The sequence below is a fragment of the Dipteris shenzhenensis genome, chromosome 5 (assembly GCF_047967505.1).
Source record: "Dipteris shenzhenensis isolate YYH24624 ecotype China chromosome 5, Dip_SZ_1.0, whole genome shotgun sequence".
NCBI classification, from domain to species: Eukaryota; Viridiplantae; Streptophyta; class Polypodiopsida; order Gleicheniales; family Dipteridaceae; genus Dipteris; species Dipteris shenzhenensis.
The window spans coordinates 52,207,225-52,231,179 of record NC_141600.1 but is presented as its reverse complement, the minus strand read 5'-3'; the positions used below and the strand labels follow the sequence as shown (position 1 = coordinate 52,231,179).

At 43.6% G+C, this 23,955-nt stretch overlaps 1 protein-coding gene across 1 annotated transcript; it reads left to right on the top strand.

Moving 5' to 3' along the window:
• Positions 1–1,540: 1,540 nt before the first annotated feature.
• Positions 1,541–23,402, top strand: LOC147902176 (uncharacterized). Its single transcript, XM_087374740.1, has 10 exons — positions 1,541–2,250; positions 2,488–2,625; positions 3,035–3,223; positions 3,326–3,463; positions 3,704–3,822; positions 4,149–4,287; positions 4,461–4,590; positions 18,153–18,232; positions 19,126–19,260; positions 22,522–23,402. The coding sequence occupies exons 1-10, from the start codon at positions 1,762–1,764 to the stop codon at positions 22,720–22,722; spliced, it is 1,758 nt and encodes a 585-aa protein (XP_087230866.1). The 5' UTR covers positions 1,541–1,761; the 3' UTR covers positions 22,723–23,402.
• Positions 23,403–23,955: the final 553 nt, after the last annotated feature.

The following is a 23,955-nucleotide window of genomic DNA, read 5'->3' as shown; positions in this document are numbered from 1 at the left end:
AATATCCATTCAAATCCAAGTGGTAGGAGCAATTATGAGGGTGTTGACCTTTGAGACCTCCAAAAGTAAAATGACTTTAAGGGAACACCAAAGGTTCCCATCTTAGTTTCAAAAGTGATGAAGAATACTATGTGGGCCCTACAAAAGAGGTTAGCTTACCTTCTCTAAGGGGGGACCTACACTCATGCTTTGTGGGTAAGCAAAACAGAAAATAAGGAAGGAGGATACAACAAAAAGAAAAACAAAAAGGATGCTTTTGAGTTACGAAGAATCCTTAGGTGATTGTTGAGGACTGTAGAGGTAGATGGATGATTCAAAGGCTACAAGAAACAACAATATATGCATGGTACGAAGGGATCGATGGGGGATCAATTGGGTGGTGCAAGTGGTGGGATTGTACTAAGAATTCCTCTAATGTGGGCCTTACCATCCTCTAGATTAGGAGCTATCTAATGTCTTAAAGTGGGCAAAAGGTGGAGCTGACAGTGGATAGAAGATGTGATCTTTTGTCTCGAGCCCTCATTTTATGCGTGTCTTGCAAGAGGATGTGTGTCTACCATTGGTCTTGGCTTTGTGGCAAATATGTTACCACTTTTTCTTATCCTTAAATGCATAGCATTGTGATACCCTTTGGATCATCATTTGACTATTTTGCTGTGTGGCGTAAATTGGGCACGCAAGCTGTTGACAAGCCATGCAAGCGAAATTGATACATTCATGGATGGCATGCTTTTCATCGGTGGCTAAGTTGCAGTGAGATGGTGCTTGGAACCAAGCTTTAGCCGGTGAAAAAGCCTCCATCAATGCTATCGAACGACTGGCCACTTTTGTAAACGTGTAAATGCCTGCACAACTGGTGAGCATGAAGAAAACCAGATTGCAAACTGAGCATCATGTGAACGGGAGCGAGATGAGGATGATGGTGAGATTCTTGTTGTGTGATGATATTGTGTGAGTCTTCTTGCACGTGTATGGCATGCAAGAATAACTAAGCGCATGAAAAAACACGAAGGTTTTGGATAAGGAGTCCCGTCTTTACATAACAAAAGGAAAATATTTTGTCTCTCTAAAAATAGAGTGGAAAAGGAAATGTGAAACCGGCTACAGCCCGTGGAAGGGCGAGGAAGAGGGCGGGATGGGCGACTGGCAGGTGGCAGTGGAAACGGGAGATTAAGGAGTGATTAGGTGGTGCGTTGCGTTCACACTAGGGGCCGTTCGGAACCGGTTAAGCCGGTGGTTCGGCCGAAGTGACAACGAAGAGGTCGGGGCGACCGGCAGGTGGCGGTGGAAGGGGGGTTATGAATTATGGGGTGGGTTGTGTTCACACGGCAAATCCTGCGAAACCGGCTAAAGCCGGTGGGAAGGGGGGGGACAAGGAAGGGCAGGTGGCGGTGGAAAGGTGGAAAGGGGGATAAGGGGGGGGGGGGATTAAGGGGGATTAAGGGGGTGATTAGGGGGTGGGTTGTGTTCACACGGGGGTTGGTGGAACTGGTTCCGGTCGTCTTGCACAACACAAGGCTTTTGTGCAGGCCACGAGACAAGCAGCTCATTTTCTGTGTTTTCTGTTGCATCATCGCCATAGCCTCTGCCTCAGCCTCCGCCATAGCCTTCTCCTTCTTCTTCGCCATCGCCATCGCCATCGCCATCGCCATCTCCATCTCCATCTCCTCCCCGTCCCTTCCCCTTATCCCTCCTTTTTCCTTCCCACATTTCCTCTTCCTCCTTTTTTTCCCTCCCAATTGTCCTCCCTTCCATTGCTTCATGACAGAAAACTCCCCCCCCATGGATTCCAACGGTACCTTCGAGCCCCTCTCCAATGGCTCCCTCCCTGTCCCTGTCTCCTCCTCCCACGCCTCTGAGAATGGATTCGGCGGCGCTTGGCACAAGGTCGTCAATCCTAAAAAGCAGAAGCGCCTCGATTCCAGATCCAAGCCTGCAGGATCTGCCACGGACAACGGCAAGCGTGCCCCGGAGAGCAAGGTTTTTCAGTCTTTGGAGAAACAGGCGGAGGAACGGAGGGCGCACATGTTACTGGCGGCATCGAACGCATCCGTAATTACAGGCAGCACGCTGCAATCGGACAGTGATGTCGAAGGTGACGAGGATCATCCGCAGGATGCGAATGGAGATTCCAATGGCGAATTGAAGAAACCCAAGCTGAAGAAACCGAAAAAGCCTAAGGTTACAGTGGCAGAGGCAGCTTCCGCCATTGATCCGTCTAATCTCGCTGCGTTCTTAAACGAGATATCGGTAAGTTTGTCTGCGAGTTGTACATGTTTGCTGTCTCATGTTTAAATCATGACCGCGTGCTCGGCCGGCAGGCGTTTTCTAAAGATCCTTCAAAATTGAGCTCCCCTCGCAGCCCTTTCGCATGCATTAATTCTCTGCACTAAACAAATGAACATTTCTGGATGCTCCTGGTATCAAATTCTTAAGTGTTTTTTAACAGATCGGTGACTGATCATAGATCCGGGTTTCTCTGCATAGGTATCGTTTTCCGACCTGCCCGATGTGCAATTAATGCGATTTGCGGACTACTTCGGAAAGGCTTTCAATGCAGTCTCTCCCACACAGTTTGGCTGGAATAAAATCTTGAAGGAATCGTCGGTGGCCAAAACCGTAGAGGTAACTATTCACGGCATGTATTCTCCTGTGTAGAAATTTGCTCTGCAACCAAAATGGAATCCGGCGCGTCACCGTTAGATATTCTAGGCCAAGCGAGTATCGCTTCCTTGAACTGGAAATTAGGGTTCGTGCTACCGTCCCAGAACGTAAGCTGGAGGCTTTCTTGTCGGTCATATTATATATATGAGAAATGAGAAAAGCTTCCTGTCCTTGACTACCTGAACGTGAAGCTGGTGACTGGACTTAATTGATTTCTGTTTGGAATTGTCATGCAATCTGCGTCATGTTGCGTTGATTTCAGTTGGAAGACGAGCTTGTTTCCTGAATGTAAAGCTTGTTGAATGCACGATTTGTTTTTGTTTTTGGGATCGGCTGTTTCGTGACTTTGCACTTTGTTCATCTGTTACAGATACCTTTGTGTTATGTTCCTGAGGCCGTGAACAAAACTGCATCTGATTGGCTGGGGTCAAAACCAGTAGAGGCCCTTGGAAAGTTTATTCTATGGGCGTTGAACGACGTGTTGAATGATATCCAACCCCAACAGGGCGCTCACAAGGGTTTAAAAGCGGGGTCCAATCACGTTACAGCCAAAACTAAAGTAATTGATGCCCCTGTAATCCTGTAAGCATTCACCTTGGGCGGTTTTGAAAAGGTCACCCAGATTCAACAACGTTTTGTGCTTTGGGACTGCTTTCTACAGGTAGCTGCACTGGTGGTTGTGGCTTTTGCTTTACGCGAAAGACCAGAGGCCCTCTTTCAAAAAGCTGATATATTGAGGACCAGCCCACAATTTCAAGGTTTGGAAAAGCTAGCTATGCTTGTGTGGGCTTATGGACAGGTAAGTCTCACGTGTCTTCCTAGCAAGACTTATATTTTTTTGATCGAGGCAGCAATTGCTAGTAGCTCACAGCCGAAGAGGTTCATGAAGCATAATGCATTGCTGGGATAGGGATTTGTTGCAATTATGGGAGGGAACAAACTAGTATCTTTTGCTTTGAAAATGGGTTCTTCCAGATGGAAACTTTGAATGGATGTCGATGCTTTATTTAGCTACTGCTGGCTTTCTTGCTTCGAACAGGCTGCACAGGGAGATCTGGTAGTGGGGATGCAGCTTTGGGTGCAAAATTTAATGCCTCTTGCTTGTGGAAAAACTAGCACTCCTGCATCAAGAGATATTGTACTGCAATTTGCTGAAAGGTTCAAAAGACATTTCCCCTTTTTCTTTTATTGAAGAAGAAGCTTATTACAAAGTTTGCCCTGTTTTCAAAAATTTGCAGATAAATAATGCCATCTTTTCTCCCTGCCCCCCTCCCCCTAGGCTCCTTGCCCCGCCTTTCTGCCCGTGCCTCCTCCCTTGGTCCAGTTCTCTGTCGTTTGGGTTTCTGTATTGTTTGGTGACTTTACTGGATCTACACAAAATTTAGGAACTTTGGTGGAAGCTGTTGTGCTAGCATTTTGTATAGTCTTGAAGTTTGCAAGAGCTCTTTTTTTTAATGTTTTGAAAAAATGTGTGTCTCATGCAGTATACTATTTACCGATTCAAAGAAAGTCCGATCGGTTCTCCAGAATAGTGCATTACGAAAAGGGGAGAGACTGGTGCCTCCACTTGCATTGGATTCTCTGATGCATGCATCCTTCCCAACTGATGCTTCTCGAACAAAGGTAATTCTGCACTCTGTAGATTGGCATAGGGTCTCTAAATTGCAAGATGCTAATTGTTTGGCTTTAAAAATTGCACATAATCGTTATCGTTTCTTTGTTAAAAGAACTACAGATTGAGATAAAAGGTTTTTCTTGTTGATTAGAGCATCTTCACTGCTCATTTTCTGGTGCAGGCAACTGATAGGTTCCTTGCGATCTATCCGTTATTAAAAGAACTAGCTCTTGCCGGAGCTCAGCGAAGCAAAGCTACAAAGCCAGTTGCACAGCAATTGCTGCCTCTCAGTCTTGATGCTGCCTCTGAAGGTCATTCATCTTTCTCAAGAATTCTTGCAGAAGGGGGGGTGGGGGGGCAAGAGGGAGGGAGAGTGAGAAGGACTGTCTGAGTTGAGGTATTTGTATCCAGGCCAGTCTTTGTGCCAGAATGGCTCCTGATAACTTACTTTCTGAAAGGCATGCAGATCTTTACGTGTCACTTTCTATATTGCGTTTCTGGATGGACTTTTTGGAGTAGGTGATGGTTGTCTCCTGTTTCGCAAAGGTTGCATGTTTTTTTTCTCCTCTCCACTTGCCTGCTTCCACTTCTAGGGCATGAGAGCTGGTCCCCATTTTACATTTTTGAAGGGTAGATGTCTCGTAAACCTCTCTATTGCAGATCAGCATGTGGTTGATGTCTTTTAAGTTTGTTTATCAATGCCGCCATCATGTTTGGTTCTTATCTTATCTTACTATACTTGCCTACAACTTTTGGTTTTACAATATCTCAAACTGCCACCTCTAGGCACGTATCCCCCAATGAGGCATTATATTTGTTGCCACCCCTTGTGTCTTGTTGCCAGCACTCGTGAGGCAATTGGTTGATCTCAGTTCTTTTATTTTGCTCTCTAGAAACTTCTAAATATTGTGTAGCAGGCCAAGGGGCCCATACTTTGCATACGTAAAATATATATGATTTACCAGCATAATATATAGAAAGGGTGTGCCTTTCTGCAGTCAGGGCTGAGCTAGGGAGAAGATGAGGTTAGAGTCTAGGGAGAAGAAGAGGTTAGAGTAGTGGAACGGAAGGTGTGTAGACAGGGTGGGGGAATGACCCCCCCGTGCCAGCCCCTCTAAGGTTTTCTCCCGTCCTCACAGCAATCTCTTACGAAATAACTTTGCCCTTAAAATTGCTGCACAAGGAGAGTCTCAGGCAGCGAATCCTGCCTATCAATCTGCCAAAAAGTCTGCAGGATCCCTCTCGAAGCCATGATTTCTTATCTTACGGTTGCTCCTTGCATTTGGTGAGATATTGCATTTCGAAGGCACTGATCTCTGAAGCCCACGATTTGCTTTGGAGTAATTGTAGCTTAGAAAAGACCTGCACACTCTGACCCAAATGCAGTTTCAGTACTGTCATGGTAGCTCCCACTTCTACGTGACTACCCCAACTTTGCTTTGACAAACCTGGGTGGGACAATAATACCAGTGAGTCAGCTTGGTTTTGGTGTTGATATCACCCTTTAAGAAGGGATATTTGTTCTGTTGGAGCACGAATTCTTTCTTTGAACTCACCTCCTATGTGCATTTGCACTCCAGTTGCTTAGCCTGGGCATCCTGGATGTTTTTTTTGGGCCAATTGCAAAAGAACATTCTTCTTCTCCAAAGCTTGCTGATTTTTCAACTGCCACTGGCTCCAAGTAGTAAATAGGCCTTGCCAAAAGTGACCCATAAACTTCACATTCCTGTCACTGACAATCAGCCAAGGGAACCCATGGTGTTTAATTGCATTTTCAATAAGCTGCCAGGCAACCTGATACGCTGAATAACTGTCTTGGTGGAGATGGTATCAAGCCATGGCTTTTGCCACTGTGGCTGGTTACAACTGCAGTAATTAACTCATCCATTGAAGCTAATTTTTATATGCTAGCTTGGACAATCCATACTTTGGCATTGTCTTGATATCATAGAGGTACATCAGAAGTGCTTGCAGCCCTACAAGTTACTGTTGAATGTGAAATCCAATTCTCAGTTGTCTGGTCATACATGTGTTCCATATTTCTACTGTATCATATGACTGGTGTGATGAGTATCTTAAAGATGCCATCAGCCTAGAGGCTGGATTTATTCTATGTGATTTCCCATCTCCTGCAAGGGGGTCGTTAATCCCATGTTTTTTTGGGGGTGGCTCTCCATTGTTGCTAAATGAGTCCATTCTCATAATATCAGTGGCTGCTTCTTTGGTCTGTCAGTCTTTGCAGTCATGTTTTCTTTTTTACTTTCAGCTTGGACTTGACCACGCAGTTATCCCCACAGCTGGCCTTCTGTAGCTCCTCTCGTCAGTGCGCCATCAATATGATGGTATCTGCCAATGGTAAGGATGAGGTGTAGAGTAGGTCCTTTTCTCTACTGCAGTTGTAGCTAAACTAGCCTACAGTCTGCTAGTTTAGGTCTATCTGTTAAGAGATCAGCTGAACAGATGTGGATACTGCTCTACTATTGATGATGGCTGTCAGGATGACTCAGACCTCAACATTCACTGTGCTTCATATTCTGCGATGATGTTGCAATAGTTGGCACAGCATCAGCATTAAAAAACATCTAAAAAGGATTGTGAATTCTCAATACTATCAAGGTAAACTTGAGCTAGAACAAGTAATCTCCAATGGGTAGGCATCTGTATTCCTAGTAACCATCATTGCATACCCAACAGAATTGTGACACCAATCTGTGAATTTACAGTGAAAGAATAGACTGGTAGTCACCATTAGTTGTGGAGTTCACATGAAGTGGGCCCATCAGGGTAATATGGGAAGGAAGACTCCCTTGGGGTCCTATCGTTATTCTTGACATCATTCTCCCAATCATGGAATTCAGAATCTGCTACTGGATTATTAGAGGCTAGATCATCATCCAACTCAAGTATCATGCTAACCTTTGCCTTTGCACACAGTCTGATGTTTCGGGGCATATTTCTCCACAAAGATAGCACAAATGCTTCATTTCCCTTTCATCCAATCAAGGCCTGAGAGACTTGCTTCACCACCTTCTCCCTCGTCACTTGACTCCTCCTTAGGGTTAGGCCTGATTAGGGACTTGGCCTCCTCATCCCTGAAGGGTTAATTGTTTCCCATCTTGCTGCCATAGACAGTAGGATACCTAGGGATAGGAGTAGCTGATGTAGAAGATTCCTCTTGCTTAGAAACCATTGGTGGGCTACTCTTGTTAATGGATTTGCTGTCCATGTGAGTATAGCTTGAAGGAGAAAGGATTGATTCACAAACAAGTTTATCTCTAGCAATAGAAGATATAAATGTCTCATTGCTCCTTAAATTCGTCCCAAGAGTAATCAGTGATTCCCTCATATTGAAGGTTTCTCCACCAGGAATGAGCATAATCCTCCAAGTGTAGGACAGCAAATCTTATCTTATTTTCACTTCTAGGATAGAGCAGAAAATAGTCTTCCATTTTACTCAGCCATTCCTCCAATTCACTAGGGGTACAAGTATCACCCTTGAACTTAGATAAAACAATCTTATCCTTGACATCCTTGTCTTGAGTAGGCCCCTAGGTTCAACCAACTTTAATAGACTGAATATATTGATGAAATGGCATGACTGACCTGGAGATCAGCAGGTAAGGTCTTGTATTCATCAAACCTTTGACAGAGTGTATCTACCTCAGGGCTGGCACTCTTGGGATTGAGTGGCTTCCTGCTCTTGTGAGCTGTTTCCCCATTAGAATGATAGGTCTTCCTTGCTGATGCCATGAAACCATGAGGGTCTAGAGTAGTTTCAACCAAGACATCCTTTTCAGAATCTGAGTCACCCTCTAGGGCCTGCTCCATAGGCTTCTTTCCCTCATGAATCTGACTACTCCTGAGCTGGTCCAACTTCCTGTTCACTGTAAGTCTATAACGCTTGCTTTCACAATTGTAGCCAACAAAGATGCACTTCTCTTCCTTGTCATCAAGTTTGCCACGCAACTCTTGAGGTAGATGTGCATTGTGCATATGCTACACAACCAAATGTACGAAAATAGCCCACATTGGGCTTATGACCAAACCATGCTTGATAAGGTGTCATGACCTTCAGAGCCTTCATGGGACATCTGTTCAAAACATGATTCGTGAATATGATGGCTTCCATCTAAAATTTGTGTGGCAATGCTCTTGCTTTTAGCATGCATCTCCCCATCTCCGAAAGTGGCCGATTTTTCCTTTTACTCTTCCCATTCTGTTGAGGAGTATACCTCATTGTAAACTAATGTGTAATGTCATTCTGTTGAGGAGTATACCTCATCATAAACTGATGTGTAATGCCCTTCTCAGCAAAAAATTGTTGCAATGCCTTGGACATATATACCGCCCCTCGATCTGAACAGGAGATCTGCAACCGACATTCACATTGATTTTCAACCAAGGCAACAAAGTGTTTTGACCATATTGCAAACTTCAGACTTCTGCTTAAGAGCAAAGACCCAAGTAAAACATGTGAGCTCATCTATGGATGTAATATAATAAAGATGACCTCCAAGAGACGGAGTGCACATGGGTCAATATGGACAAGATGTAATTTTTGTGCAGCCCAGACTGCACCATCCTTGGGAAAGGAAACACGATGCATTTTGCCCAAAATATAGCCCTCACATATTTTGTTTGGAGGAGTCTCCAAACGAGGCAAAGCATCAACCATATTAAGGTTTTGCAATAACATAAGGCTGCCATAATTTACATGCCCAAACCTCGCATGCCATAACTCTGCATCCTACATGGCACAAGTAGGAGTTACAAAAGCTGAACAAGCTGTTTTCTCATAGGCATCAAGCTGAAACAACCCGTGACATAATGTTAAAACGACACGTTAGACACGCTTTAGACACGAGTGTCGAAAGTGTCTTAAAGATAAGACACGTAAGACAGTTATTGTGGTTATAATAATAAATATTTAATTAATATATGTATAAGTATACAAATGTACAACTTGCTAGCATAGCTAGCTGCTAGATTCTAGAAGTACAATAAGCTACACTTAAATAATGCAAGAAGAAACAATGCACTTGTACAATGTAGTTAAGAGTCAAGACTTGTCACTCAAGTCTTAAAAGTCAAAGTTTAGACTCACGGCTGAAGAGCTCGCAAGTTTTGAGTACTTAAAGGTTTAAACTAATAATTGAATCTTGTCACATGTGACATGAATGAAAACTGCATCTCGATACATATAATTGAAAGGAAGCTTTTGACTCTCAAGACTCAAATCTCTGAAGATTCATCCTAATCTGAATCTATGAGGTCACTGCCACCGCTAGATCCAAAGTCACCATCAATGATAGCATGGCTAAGTCAAACTCAATGTGTGTTGTTACTCCCCACCCACCCAAAAAAAAAAAAAACACGAGAGTGTCTTAAGGTGTCTTAAGGTAAGACATGTGTCTTAAGTGTCTTAACAACCATGCGATGAAAACCAAGGCATAATCTCTCTCCCTATCACGGATCATACATCTGTCATCCTAAAAAATGACTTGGTAACCTCTGAGAGAGAAAGAAGAGAAAGAAAGTAAATTCTTCTTAATCCCAGAGAAATACAAAGCATCGCAATAATCTAAACCATCCACAGCTGTAAGTGAAAGTTCTCCAATCCCTTTAACTCGATAAGAAGAATCGTTGGCACAAGAAACTAACTTGCCAACCGGTGCACTGGATAATAGCAGCTCTATTTGCAGATTGCTTAAACCAAGCTATTTAGGAAACACTGTGCAGAACTTAGAACACTGTTTAGGAGTGCTGTGTGAGATTTAGAGCACTGACTGGCCCAGTGTGTAGAAAAATACTCTGTATCAGAAAGTGTCACTGATAAGGGCAGCAAATTCACTGCCACATGTCATGTGAGGGGGAAGAGGAGAGGAAGGGAGCAAGAGAGTGAGAGTGAGGGAGAGAGACACACTAGTGCGGGTGTGAAGTGATAGTGAGCCACACCACAAACTCACTTATGTTTTTATTAGGATTAGGTTTACCCTATGACTGTCTTAAGACAGTCATAGGTGTCCTATCTTTAATTCTTTAATTAAGGGTAGGCAATGTGCCTTTACCCCCAACAACCTCCCACCTAAAGGCCAATGTGCCTAAAGGGGAGAAAAGAATAAAAATTACAGCAATATACAGTTACTGTATACAAGACCATAAAGTAAGAATGGTCTCATCCTAATCCCATGATGTGGCGGCAATGTGCAAACCGCTCTGTAGGCAAGCTCTTAGTGAGCAAATCTGCAGGATTATCATCAGTATGTACTTTCACAAGCTCAAGACGCTTGTCTTCCAGTACCTCCCTGATGAAATGATATTTCACTTCTATGTGCTTGGTCTTCTGATGAAAGACCGGATTCTTTGCCAACATGATAGCACTCTGACTATCACAATGCAAAACTGGCATATCTCCTGTAATGCCCAAATCTCCCACCAGCCGAGTAAGCCATATTGCTTCCTTGCAAGCCTCAGTGGCTGCAACATATTCAGCTCCTGTGGTTGACAGTGCAACGCATTTCTGCAACCGAGACACCCATGATATAGCACATCCTGCAAATGTGAAAATATAACCGGTAGTAGACTTCCGGTTATCTGCATTCCCTGCATAGTCTGAATCTGTAAAACCATGCACCAATGCATCCTGCCTACCATAGCATATGCACAAGTCTTTGGTACCTTTGAGATACCTCAAGACACCTTTCACTGCTTCCCAATGCCGCTTGCCTGGATTTGCCATATACCTGCTGATGACTCCCACCGCAAAAGCAATATCCGGACGAGTGGCAACCATGGCATACATCAAAGATCCAACTGCAGATGCATACGGAACCTTGGCCATTTCAGCCTTATCATCATCTGATCTGGGGCTGTCCTTACTGCTGAGTTTTAAATGTGGAGGCAACGGGGTACTAATGGACTTCCCCCCCTCCATTTTAAACCTCTGCAGTACTTTGTCAATATACTCTTTCTGTGACTTCACGAGTAATACGCATGCCAAGAATATGATTTGCATCACCCAAGTCTTTCATGTCAAAAGACTTATGCAGTTGTTTCTTCAAAGCACTAATCTCATGCTGAGATTTACTGGCAATAAGCATGTCATCCACATATAGAATGAGTAGCATCAAACTGCCATCCTTTGCCCGTTTGGTGTATAAGCAATGATCGGTCTCACACCGATGATACCCTTGGGACTGCATGAAGGCATCAAACTTTTTGTACCATTCCCTTGGCGCCTGCTTGAGTCCATACAAGCTCCTCTTGAGCTTACACACAAGCTGTTCTTTCCCTTTAACAGCATATCCCTCTGGCTGACTCATATAGATCTCATCATGAAGATCTCCGTGAAGAAAAGCTGTCTTCACATCCATCTGACATAAATCCATGTCATCATGAGCAACAAGAGCTAACACTGCTCTCAAAGTAGTCATCTTGACTACAGGTGAAAAAATCTCATCAAAGTCAATGCCCTTCTCCTGCTTAAATCCCTTGGCAACCAATCTGGCCTTATACCGAGGTAAAGCATTTGAATCCACTTTGACTTTGTAAACCCACTTGCATGGCAAAACCTTTGTGCCTGCAGGTAACTGCACCAAGTCCCATGTATCATTCTGAAGTAGGGAGTCCATTTCTGACTGCATGGCTTTCTCCCACTTCTTTTTCTCTGTTCTTTCCATAGCTTCCTTGAAGCTGGAAGGCTCACCACAATCTGTCAGCATGATAAAATCAGCCACATTATTGGCTCCTGGAACAAACCTGGCAGGAGGCCGTTGTGCACGGGTGCTCCTCCTCACAAAATGTTCCGGATTAGGCTGCTGTTCAGCCTGTTCTTCATGCATGACGGGTGGCTGTACCACCATATCTGGCTGTTCTACAGCCCCATCTGTTGGCACATCCAGTGGTGCATCATTGGCAAAATTATCTGGCTGATTTTCAGCCTGTATACCCTCTTGAACAGGGTGATCTGCAGCAGGCTGCTGCTGCATATAAATGGGCATTCTTTGCTGTCCAACATCATCATAAATAACCCTCCTGTATTCCACAGGTTGCACGGGTTCCTTGTGTACACTATCTTCTTTAAAGATGACATCATTGCTGCGTATAATCTTCCGTTTAACGGGATCCCATAACCTGTACCCCATTTCACCTTCGTCACCATAACCCATAAAGATGCATCTGATAGACTTTGGATCCAGTTTGGTGCGTAGATCTTTGCGTACATGAGCAAAGCACTCGCAGCCAAATACCCGTAAGTGCTTATATGAGGGTGGCTTGCCAGACCACACCTCCTCTGGCACTTTCAACTCCAAAGCCTTATTTGGTGACCAGTTAATAATGTGAACTGCTGTTTGCACGGCTTCTGCCCAAAAGCCATGGGGTAATGCAGCATAAGACAACATACATCGAACCTTCTCCTGAATAGTTCGATTCATCCGCTCACTTGCACCATTTTGAGATGCATTATGAGGGGCTGTGAGTTCCTGTTTGATGCCCTTAGCTTGGCAAAACTGCACAAAAGCATGTGACACATACTCACCCCCATTATCGGATCTGAGGCATTTCAGCCTACGACCTGTCCGATTCTCAACCTGAGGGACAAACCTCTTGAAAGCATCTAGGGCATCTCCCTTATGCTTCAAGAAATAGACCCACACCTTACGTGTGGCATCATCAATGAAAGTAATAAAATATTTTGCACCCCCTAGTGATAACTGTGGCATCTCACACAAATCAGTGTGCACTAGATCAAGTGGTGCTCTATTCTGGGGAGATCTCCTCTTATGAGGAGTCACAGAATGCTTGCCAAAAATACAATGATTACAAGTAGGCAAATCTGAAAAAGAGAGAGGCGGCAGATAACCCAAACGTGACAGTTCTTGCATTCCTTTAACAGACATGTGTCCCAACCGGCTATGCCACAATGAAACCTTTGGCAGCTCGGTTATGGCAACAACATGATTACCCACACTGGAAACATAAAGAGGGTACAAGGTATCACTCTTAAAACCCTCAGCCACTACAGTCTGGCCATCAGTAATCACCCATTTGGAATCCCCAAATGTGGTGTGGTAACCACTGTCATCTAATAAGCCAGTGCTAATCAGATTTTTCTTGATTTGCGGCACATGGCGAACACCATCAAGCATAAATGACTGTCCATCAGGAAATACTATCTGTATACTGCCAATCCCTGCAATCTGACATGCATAGTTGTTCCCAAGATGAACAACTCCATGAGTACCTGTGTAGGAAGTAAACCACTCCCTATGAGGTGTAACATGAAAAGAGGCACCTGAATCCAAGAGCCAGGTGTGCATGTCATGGCCATCAATAACCAAAGCATGTGCTATTACAGCAGAAGAGCATAAAACATCATGTATGTCACTGTCACTGTCCTCTGCTGCAACATTCATTGCATCCAAGTCATCAGCCTTGGCCTTGCCTTTGCCTTTGCTTGCATTTCCTGCATCCTTTGTTTCAGCCTTCTTGGCTTTCTGATCCCGTATGAACTTGAAGCACTTCGACTTCACATGTCCCTTCTTGCCACAATAAAAGCATTCAATGTCCTTTTTGCCACGGGACTGACTACGGGATTTGGACTTACTAGCAGATCTCCCCTTCTGCTGAGTCCTGCCTCTGTCCTGTACCTGCAAAGCACTTGAAGACTTGCTGCCCGCATTATTCTTCCTGCTCATCTCCTCCATAAGAAGAGAGCTCTCTACATCAGCATAAATAAGAGTGGCATTTGAGTTTGACAGGGTGGTCTTGAAAGTGTCCCAACTCTCAGGGAGGGTACACAGCAAGAAAGTAGCCTTGAACTCCTCATCAAGGTTCAACCCCTGTGCAATCAGCTGTGTAAAGATAGCATTGAACTCACTCAAGTGTGAGGTCATAGCTGTACCTTCCTTCATGCGAAGATCAACCAGCTTCTTCAGCCAATAAACCTTACTGGCTGAGCTCTTTTGGGCATATAATTCTTCTAGTCTTTGCCATAGACCATAAGAGGTCTTTTCAGCCTGTACATTGAACACAAGAGTGTCTGAAATAGTGAGCATGATAGCTGCCCTCGCGGACAAATCAAGCTCTTCCCAGTCATCAGCTGCCATATCAGATGGCTTGACACCCTTTACCCTTATGGGCTTAGCAATCTTCTTTAACAGAAGTACATTCAAGCACTGTTCTGCCCATAATGCATAGTTATGTGCTCCTTCCAGTTTCTTTATGTTCAGAATTGAAGAATCACCTCCTCCTGATGCCATATCAGATGAGGAAAGTACCTGACTCCCTGGAAGTAAAAAGACTGAATAAAAGTTCTGATTTCTCAGAAAAGCCTGCTCTATTCAAGAGCCAGAAGCACTCTCAATGGTGCTGTTTTTACTGTCAGTAAAATCTGCAGCAAAACAGTAAATGTCCCTGCAAATACTGTACCTTCTGACAAACTGTTCTGAGCTCAAAAAAGGCATAAAAACAGTGATTTCAGACTGCTGTTGCTGCTCAACAAGTGCTTAACAGTGCACAATCATCTGACAAAACCACCACCACTGCTGTAAACACTGCTGTACTGACTGTACTGATCACTTCTCCCACCTCAGATGAGGTATGGCACTGAGTTAAATTGCAGAAACCACTTGACAAACACCCCAAAAACAGTAAATGACCCTTCAGCCTGTCACAAAACCTGCAACAGTAAATGGGATAAATCCCAAGCAATCACCCTTAGACCAAGGGAAGAAAATGCATCTGAAGATCTCTGTCGGTAACCCAAGTGCTATCAAACAAAGTCTGGGCAAAAGCCCCTTGATCTGACACCTGAATCAAGTGGAGAACACCTCAACACTGAGGTAGCATGCAATATGGAATCTCTCTGACACTTGTACCTGACAATGTGCAATGCATAGACTGCCCCTGTGTACTCAGTAACAACACAAATCACAACGTACAGACACCAAGAAGAAAATCTTTTGAGCACTGTCAACGATGGGCAGTTAGGGACCGAGTAAACTCGATGCGCCCTGACCAAGCGTGGCTCAACTGAGATTTTCAAAGTGCGTACAAAGAATGTGACCTGCAACAAATGTCACCAAATGCACTGCGGAAACAAAGCAAATGTGTGCTCCCCGGCTACACACTGCCTCAAGGCATATACTGCAAACACATCCAGGCAAAAGCCCTCTGAAATGGTCACCCAAAACTGAGAATTGCACTCAGTAAATGCATAGAAGCTTCTGCAAAACAAGCATCTGACCTTCCTGAAGGACAAGTAACTGCACAAACACCACCACTGTGGCACAAGTCACCTCAAGCGTGAGTGACACGAGAGTACCTGTTGTACCTCAACAAATGCACAGTATACCGCTGAAATGCTTCAGGAATGCATCGGAATGCTTCATGTACTGCGTGTACATGCACAAAGCAGAGTGCTTCAGCACTATTTCTCTTCCAACAAAAAAAAATGTCTGCTGTACTTTCCAGTACCTGCAAACAACCTGCTGTACTTTTGTCCCTGTAGCAGGTACACTTCCCCCAAAAAAAAAAGAGAGTCTTTGCAGCAAAAACGAGTCAGCAAAAACGAGTCCTTGCTGTGAAGGACTGTCGTCCGTACAGTTGTACGGTAGGCCGTACGACTGTACGGCAGTCCGTACGGCGGTCGTCCGTACGGCTGCCCTTGGAGGAGATGGCGATGCTGTGCGACCCCCGAAGAGCGTAGCAGCTTATGCAGTTGCTGTGCAGCTGCCTTAGCAGCTCCGCCCTGACCTACTGCGCCGCTTGCGCTCTGGTCTGCACCGCCCTGTAGCTGCCCTTCGAAATGCAACGCCCTGTGTCGCCGCCCTGCTAACTGCGCCGCCGCGCTGCAGCCTGCAAAAACGCCGCCGCCCTGCAGCCTGCGTCGAGCCCGTCCGTACGGTTGTACGGACGACGTACGGCCGTACGGATCTGTCTGTACGTCCGTACGGATCTGTCAGAGGAGGCTGGGTAGGAAAAGGGGGGGAGCAAGGTAGGCTCTGATACCAGTTGTGAGGGGGAAGAGGAGAGGAAGGGAGCAAGAGAGTGAGAGTGAGGGAGAGAGACACACTAGTGCGGGTGTGAAGTGATAGTGAGCCACACCACAAACTCACTTATGTTTTTATTAGGATTAGGTTTACCCTATGACTGTCTTAAGACAGTCATAGGTGTCCTATCTTTAATTCTTTAATTAAGGGTAGGCAATGTGCCTTTACCCCCAACATGTCAATCTCTGACGGGATAGTTCATAGTCTGGGACCTCAATTCCCAACCAAATGTTAAGATTAGGTATAGATGCAATAGAATAGGTCAGATTAGCTGGGAAAAACTCAAAAGCCCCAAATTTTAGGAAACCATAACTTCTAGTAGTGAGAAATGCACCTGCTGGAACCAATTTTGAGGCAGAAGTAGGGGAAAATAACATCTGATTAGTACGAAACTTGGTACAGGTGTGTAATCAGCTGGGGCGTAATTGAATATGGAGGAAAAACCAGACTTGAAACTGTAATTTGCTAGATAGATGCAGATTCCCAATTCTGCCTGCGCCACTTGATTTAGAAAATTTCTGGGTCAATTCTTGGAATTTCAATGAGTGATTGAGCCTGATCAAACGATATGAAAATTGTACAATTCTGAGCACTTTGGAATGTGGTCCAATATCGTATAAATGTGCAGATCTAGACACCTGGCCGTGACAGTTTTTTGCAGGTAGGTAGGCCCATGGCTCAAGTCGATGTGCTCCAAGTTTTCAAAACAAACTGATGTGATTTCCCCCACAAAATTCCCAAAAAAGAGCTCTGATACCACTGTAGCTAAACTGGCCCACAGCCTGCTAGTTTAGGTGTAGTTCGCAGCCTCGTACTGAACTGAATCATCAAAGTAAAATACATTTTGTAGGTTGCAGATATTCATGAACTGAATCATCAAAGTACTTGGACTTGCGTGTAGATCGATAGCTAGTGAGGGGCTGCACCAGCAATAGGGCTAGGAAGGGAGATTCGTAGGCTGGGAGGAAACCTAGTTCAGCCTGGAGCTAGTCAAGCTTCAGCTGTAATGACTGATCACAAGATTGCATTAAGAATGAATTGGTACAAAGTACAGCAGAGCCCCCTTTTATAGGTGTGGGCCTGGCATCAATTACAAGTTTACTTATGGGATGTCCAGCCTATGATTCCACATGGTAACTTATGGCTCCCCTACTAAGGGGGGTTTCAAACCCGTCCGCGGACAGCTGTGACCCCCAAAATGTGTGGACGCTGAGAAAAGGAGAGTCCAGATGCACATCTATTCACAACAGGGCGGATGAAATATGAACATATATTAAATGCTTCCTTTACTTAACACCAAAAAAGGTTGGGCTCAATGGTAAGATCGTCAGCATGCAGGAGAGTTCGAATCTTGTGATTCGATGGTTCTCGCGGACGCGAAGTTGGGCGCTGTACCTAGGCCGCCCAAGAAATTTTGCTCGACGGGCGTGAGTAGGATGCCACCTCAGTTTTCTCATCGTGACGGGCGGACGCATGGGCTCCTTGCAGGCGACAATTGCGATTGGTTCTCACCCAGTGTGAAACCCCCCTAAAGTACCACTCAATTACAAAGCCATTTAAAGGCCCACCATTCTAAGAACTAACTAAGTAAATTTACCCTTTGTTACAGCAGTGTGTGCGCGTGCAGAGAGAGAGAGAGAGAGAGAGAGAGAGAGAGAGAGAGAGAGAGGTCATTCTGGAACAAGTTAAGGCTTGTAGAGAGAGATCTACTATATTTTAAATAGATGTTGACCCAGAAAACTTTGAGGCTTTTCGCTTGTAGATGGCCATTTTGGAAGTTTTGAATGCAAGAAGTTAAGTTTTTTTGCTATTCTTTGCAGATGTACCTGCCTTGGCTCATGAAGCATGTGAAGTTTTTATTTGGTGCTTATCTCAAAACACAGACTGTTTCAAACAATGGGTAAGATATGAGTCTTCAAGCTGCAGTAACGATAGGACATGAGCTGGAAAGGGTTTTCTGCTGATAATTTTGTCTGTATCCTCCTTTTAAGAGTTTACTAAATCGAAAAATACAGTTCCACAAAGGACCTTGTGAAACATGCATAGTAGGTTCTTGATCCTTGAAATTTTACTACTGTTTGACTATTCAGAGGCCCTATTTCCTAGCAGTCCAGACTGGAGACGAGTGCTTACAGGCTGTCTGATTATACATGGCAAGAAGATAATACTATTCGCATCAAATCTCGATTTAGTTTTCTTTTTTGTCTAAATCTGGGAATGATAAATTTTGGGCACACCCCTTTCCATGCATGGCTATGTTCAACAGGGGCACATCCAATTTTCTAGTCATGGTCTTTCAAGAATCAAGGTTTTGCCCTTGTGAGACTTAGTCCAATTTGATACCTGGTGAGAGGTGATAATATTTCTGTTTTTAGCTGAGAGTTTCCCTATTGTGCATGCTGATAATATTGCTGTTTTTGGTTGAGAGTTTCCCTATTGTGCATGCACACTTCTGCATGCATGATTTTTTGCAACTGAATGTATGACAATGATTAAAGAATAACAGTTGCACTCCTCGTGAAGTTTCTGTCCAATTTTTAGTTTTCCATTTCAAGTTTCTCAAGCCATGTTTCTGAAAGTTTTCTTGATTTTATTACCCCCTTTTTTGGGTGGGGCCATTGAAAAAAGGCGGTGCCTTCTGGATTTCTGTTGCATGCCTGTCTGTTGAATGGGTTTTGTTGTTTTACACAGAAGGATAAAGCAGACCAATAAGTACTTAAGCAAATCAAGTCTTCTCTTTGATTTACATGATGGTGTGCAGAAGAAAACTAATAGCTCCTATCTGAATTGCAGGAGAAACTGCACTTGGAAAAGCTAAAAGGAAGTGTTCAGGTGCTCAGTTACATCTGCAGTGAATGGAGGGATGTGGCTAGACTGCAAATTCCTCTTGATGATTTGAGGAACACTGTAGATGTCCTTAGAGGAAAGGTATGCATCCTACGATGAGGTTTGATTTGAACAGATAATATCTTCTGCAGCACAACATGCATTTTGATAACCATTCATTATACTAGCAAACTAGTTGCTACAAAAAGTATTTTTTTGGAAAGTTAAATCATTGTTTTGTCTTTTTTATGAGGTGTCTATGATTTATGTACCTTTTTTTGTAGAAAGCTTTACTATGTAGACATGCAGAGCCACTTGCACATGTGCAGTCACTACTACCCACCCATGTCCCAGCTTGCACGCACACGTGTGACACACACACACACACACACATGCGTGCGCACGCACGCACGCACACCCACTCTGTGTGTTGTGTATGTACATATACAAAGCCTGAACATCCTGCACGTTCGTGTTGGCCAATTCCAAACGAGCATCCGTCCTTTCCATATCATCTCTTTCCGCCGCCATGTTGCTATTGTGTAAGGCATCCTGACCTTGCAGCCATAGATAAAGGAGCTCATCCCAATAGATAAATGCTTGGTGCAGTTGTAACAAAACTCAGCAAGTCTAAGCCATTTATCCCAAGTTCTCTGAGTGTCGTGGTAGAATTTACCTCAGATACTTATTCATATTCAGCAAGTCTAATCCATTTATCCCAAGTCCTCTGAGTGTGCCCATGCTCCACCGATTTGGTCAGCATCTCAGACTGATCATCAGTATCAGAGCAGTAAAGAATTACTGCCAAAGAGGACTTCGTAGACTTTGCATCCATGTCACTGACAATCTTTTGTGATGCTTAAGACACATGATCAATGAATTTCCAGGCACCCGAGATACTGAGTTGTGTGTTTTGGTAGGGATGAAGTGGGCTTGTTTAAGGCTATTGACCATGTGGAATGACATAAATGCTGTCTCATCCCTTATTTGTAGGTGGTGATATGTGTCCACTGGCCTTCTCGAATAGGCCATGGCAACAAGCCAGCAGCTTGTGATCCATATTTTTCTGCTCATGGCAAGCATTCTGTGACATGCTTCACCACATCTCTCCAAAGGATCTTCCAATGGAAATGCTGCATGATCTATTCATACCTTTGTGATGCATTTATGTCTTGCCATAGGAGAAAAGTGCATCTCTCTCAACACCATCATCCTTATTGTGAGTTTGGAACCAAATAAATTGTCCTAAAAGGACAAGGAGCCATCATGTAGTTTGAATTTAGGACGATCTTGACATGATGGGTCTTGCAAGTCTTGAAATATGGTTGCTGCCCTCAAGTCTTGCATGTACTCCTTACTGCCATGCACCCAACGTTGGTATATAGTGAAGACGGTAGAAAACATGGAAGCCCACATTCTGGACATGGCATCTCCAACCACACTTTCTTAATTGCTTGAAAGAATTGTATTTCTCACAGCATTCGTCCTTTTTCCTCACCAGTGCTAAAAAGGGGGTATGGCTCCTATCAGAGATCTCAACATGGCCACTATCAAAAACAGGTTCCAATAACCAAATTGATGACTTGTCAGATGAACTATAGGGTGCTCAGTTTTTCACAATAATAGATCTTAGATCTAGATACCACCAGATCAGGGCAAAGGGTGATGAGCATAAGACATCCTTCATAGGCCTCTATGATGACTAATGCACTTGCCACCTTTCAAGCACTGATGAACAAGCCACTTCTATTCCAATTCGTGCTGTCTTCCTTTGATAACATCCTCATTTACAGCAAGAGCAAATACGAACATAAGAAGCATGTCAAATAAGTACTAGAAGTATTGAGGTTGCATCAGCTTTATGCTAATGTGACCAAATACACTTTTATGGCAGAAGAGGTTGAATACCTTGAGCACATTGTTTGCCAAAACGGGATCAGAGTAGCCACAACATCCTAGAGTAGTTTTGGGCCATGCCAAATTCTGCAGATTTTTAAAAAAGGGCAGATTCTCTCATAGATCTCCTCAAGAATGATGTCTTATTGTGGTCAAAGGAAGCATAGATCAGAAATAAACGTTAAGACAAACCACAAGATGCTCAGAAACTTTCTTACGTAGCAACTCATCTGTCAAGCAGAAGTATGAATCCACCTGCTGTGTGACTTCCTAACTTAGAGAGAGGGTATGGAGACTTGTTGATCCACCCTAGAGAGACAATACGGAGCCTTGTTGATGGGCTTGCTGTTAGGCTACAATACTTACGTGTGAGTGGCTCAGCCAACTGCAATGCAGATATACCGCACTCTGTTTTTTGAGTTCTCTGGCCAACTTCCTTGCTGTCATCTGCTGTATCTTTGGTACAGTGAGACCCTGCAACACCAATATCTTGCCTCTGTGTGCGGACAGAGTCATGGCATCCAACCGTACCCCAAAACAATGTCAATGTGTTCTCTGTCCAAGGCAAACAGTCAAGTACATCTATGTTGAAACTATTTAATTAGCTCCTGATGGTAGAGATGAAGATCCTAACATTGAAGTGTTGAAGATGCTAACCTTGGTTTTACCAAAAGCAACCAAGGATGGGTGAATCTCCTCTGCCCATCCTCCTGTGCGGACTTGCCTTGAGACACTCTTATAGAGTGCATCACATCTTGGACAGTCTTGTTTGGTAATTGAAACACTGTAGCCTCTTGATCAATTGAGCACAAAGCACGGTGTCAAATAATTTCTTGAAATTCACATAGAAATAATGCCATGCCATCAATTGATTCTTGAGAGGACCATGCAACAGGGTGCCTCTAGCACCTTCCTTGATAGCCGCTTTGAGAATAAATATGTAATCAAAGTTGAGTAGTTGTGACATAACTGCATGCCATGCCCTCAGGCTTCCTGTCTTGTATCTCTGAAATGTTCAATTTTGATTGTGTCATAGCTATTAGTATCCATGCGGTCCCCTGTCGTAAGCATAGAACCTAGAACAAATCACTTCATGAAATAGTTGGGCTGACATGGATGTCAGTCATGTGCAAGGTACGTTTCTTGGAGCCTTTCAATGGTGTGGTGCAACGACGGGCTTGTCGCAATATGTAGCTACGCTTGTGTGATTAAAGCAGATGTGGCTTTTTAAAGTGATGGGAGGTCGTGGGTAGACTTGCAGTATACAGGTCTTTTAGGGTGGATGTAAAGTTTGCCAAAACTTGTGGAAGACTACTTATGATTTTCATGTTGGGAGTTCTGTTTCAGCACTGCAGTTTATGCTTTCAGAAATTTGCTAAATATGCTCTGTTGGTATATGTTGGAATTCTATTATGTTTTGAGGGTTAGCCTTTTCAGAGATGTTGATTCATTTTATTTCCATGTCAGAATCATACTGCACGGGAGAATGTCACAGGAAATGTGATGATGCATACTATGCTGAAGACTGCAGATAAGTATTGCAAGATACTGAACAAGCGGCTGGCACGTATTGGTATCTGTTTCAAATCGGCAGCCATGCTAATAGCTGTTGTATCCGTAGCATATGGCTTCTATATGCTCAATCCAGATGTTCTGTTGGTACGGTGAAAGGCTATGGCAATGCATAGCCTATAAAAGTTCCTTGAAAATTGAGGAAAGTTGGCAGTGGCTTTACATCTGTTTTCATTGGTTATAGGTCTGGGACTGCATCTGAGGAAGCACACAATCCCTTTTTGAATGGGATCTCATATTGAGTATTGACTCTAACATAGTCGATTCTTAAAATTCTGAATCTTCACAATCTCTGGTTCCCTGAAGATTCTGTTGGCTCAGGTAGTTTCTGATCGGGCACGGAATCACTCATGGGCATGGAAAGTCGTGAGAAGGAATCAAAGAGCTCACACTTCGTTTCAGTTGCAGGGTGGCCCATTGTAAAGGAAAAAAGGAAATCCTTCGGAAAATAGTCACTTGGTTTTGGGTGGAGAAGAGTACACTGTATGCTCCTTGTAAGCTCATTTAAAGCACCTCAAAGAGAGATCATGCTCCCTTTTCTAGGGCTCTATTAGCAATTTGTGTAGGCTTGAGGATGAATGTATGACAAATGTTAGGCTCGTCACAGCGTGTCTGGGCTTGAAGATGGATGTATGGCAAATTTGTTAGGCTTGTTGGGTGTCTGAATGTCTTCAAGTCCTTGAAATATTATTAAAGAGAATCTTTTTTGTGATATCCTTTACAAGTTTAGAAACTCTAGTAGTGGGATGAACATGCAAGGTCTTACTAGGAAGTTAGCTGAAGATGTAATTTCTGTATGCTTTTATAGATCTTTTGTACATTCAACCGATTTTGGAAAATTTCAATCATCTTAAAAACACAGAATATGTTATGGTAACTCACTGCTAAAGTTTGGCTGTTGTATTCCCAGAAAAGCTTTGCATGCGTTTAACATCCGTTTCTGTTCCTGTTTTTGATATTCTTACTTTTTCTGAAGTTATTTCATTGATACAGTAGAGCTTCTGTGTCCTTCAGTTTTTTCTAGGTGGAGGAGATTTCTAAAATCATAGGAGTATGGGCTTCGTAGTCCTTGTCATCAAGAGTACCTTACATAAGGGTTGTACTGTACCATTATATTTATGGTGGAGTCATGGAGTCATACAAATACATGATCACCTGATTTTTCTTTTTGAGTTTATACTTAAGATTGCCGTGTGAGTTTCTGAAATATAAACAATTTTTGAGTAAGCCGTTATCAAACCCTGTGATGTTAAAGAATACAAAACTCTGTGATGTTCTGGAATAAATTGTCAAACATGCACCACTTGAAAAGAAGATTACAGTGTCATT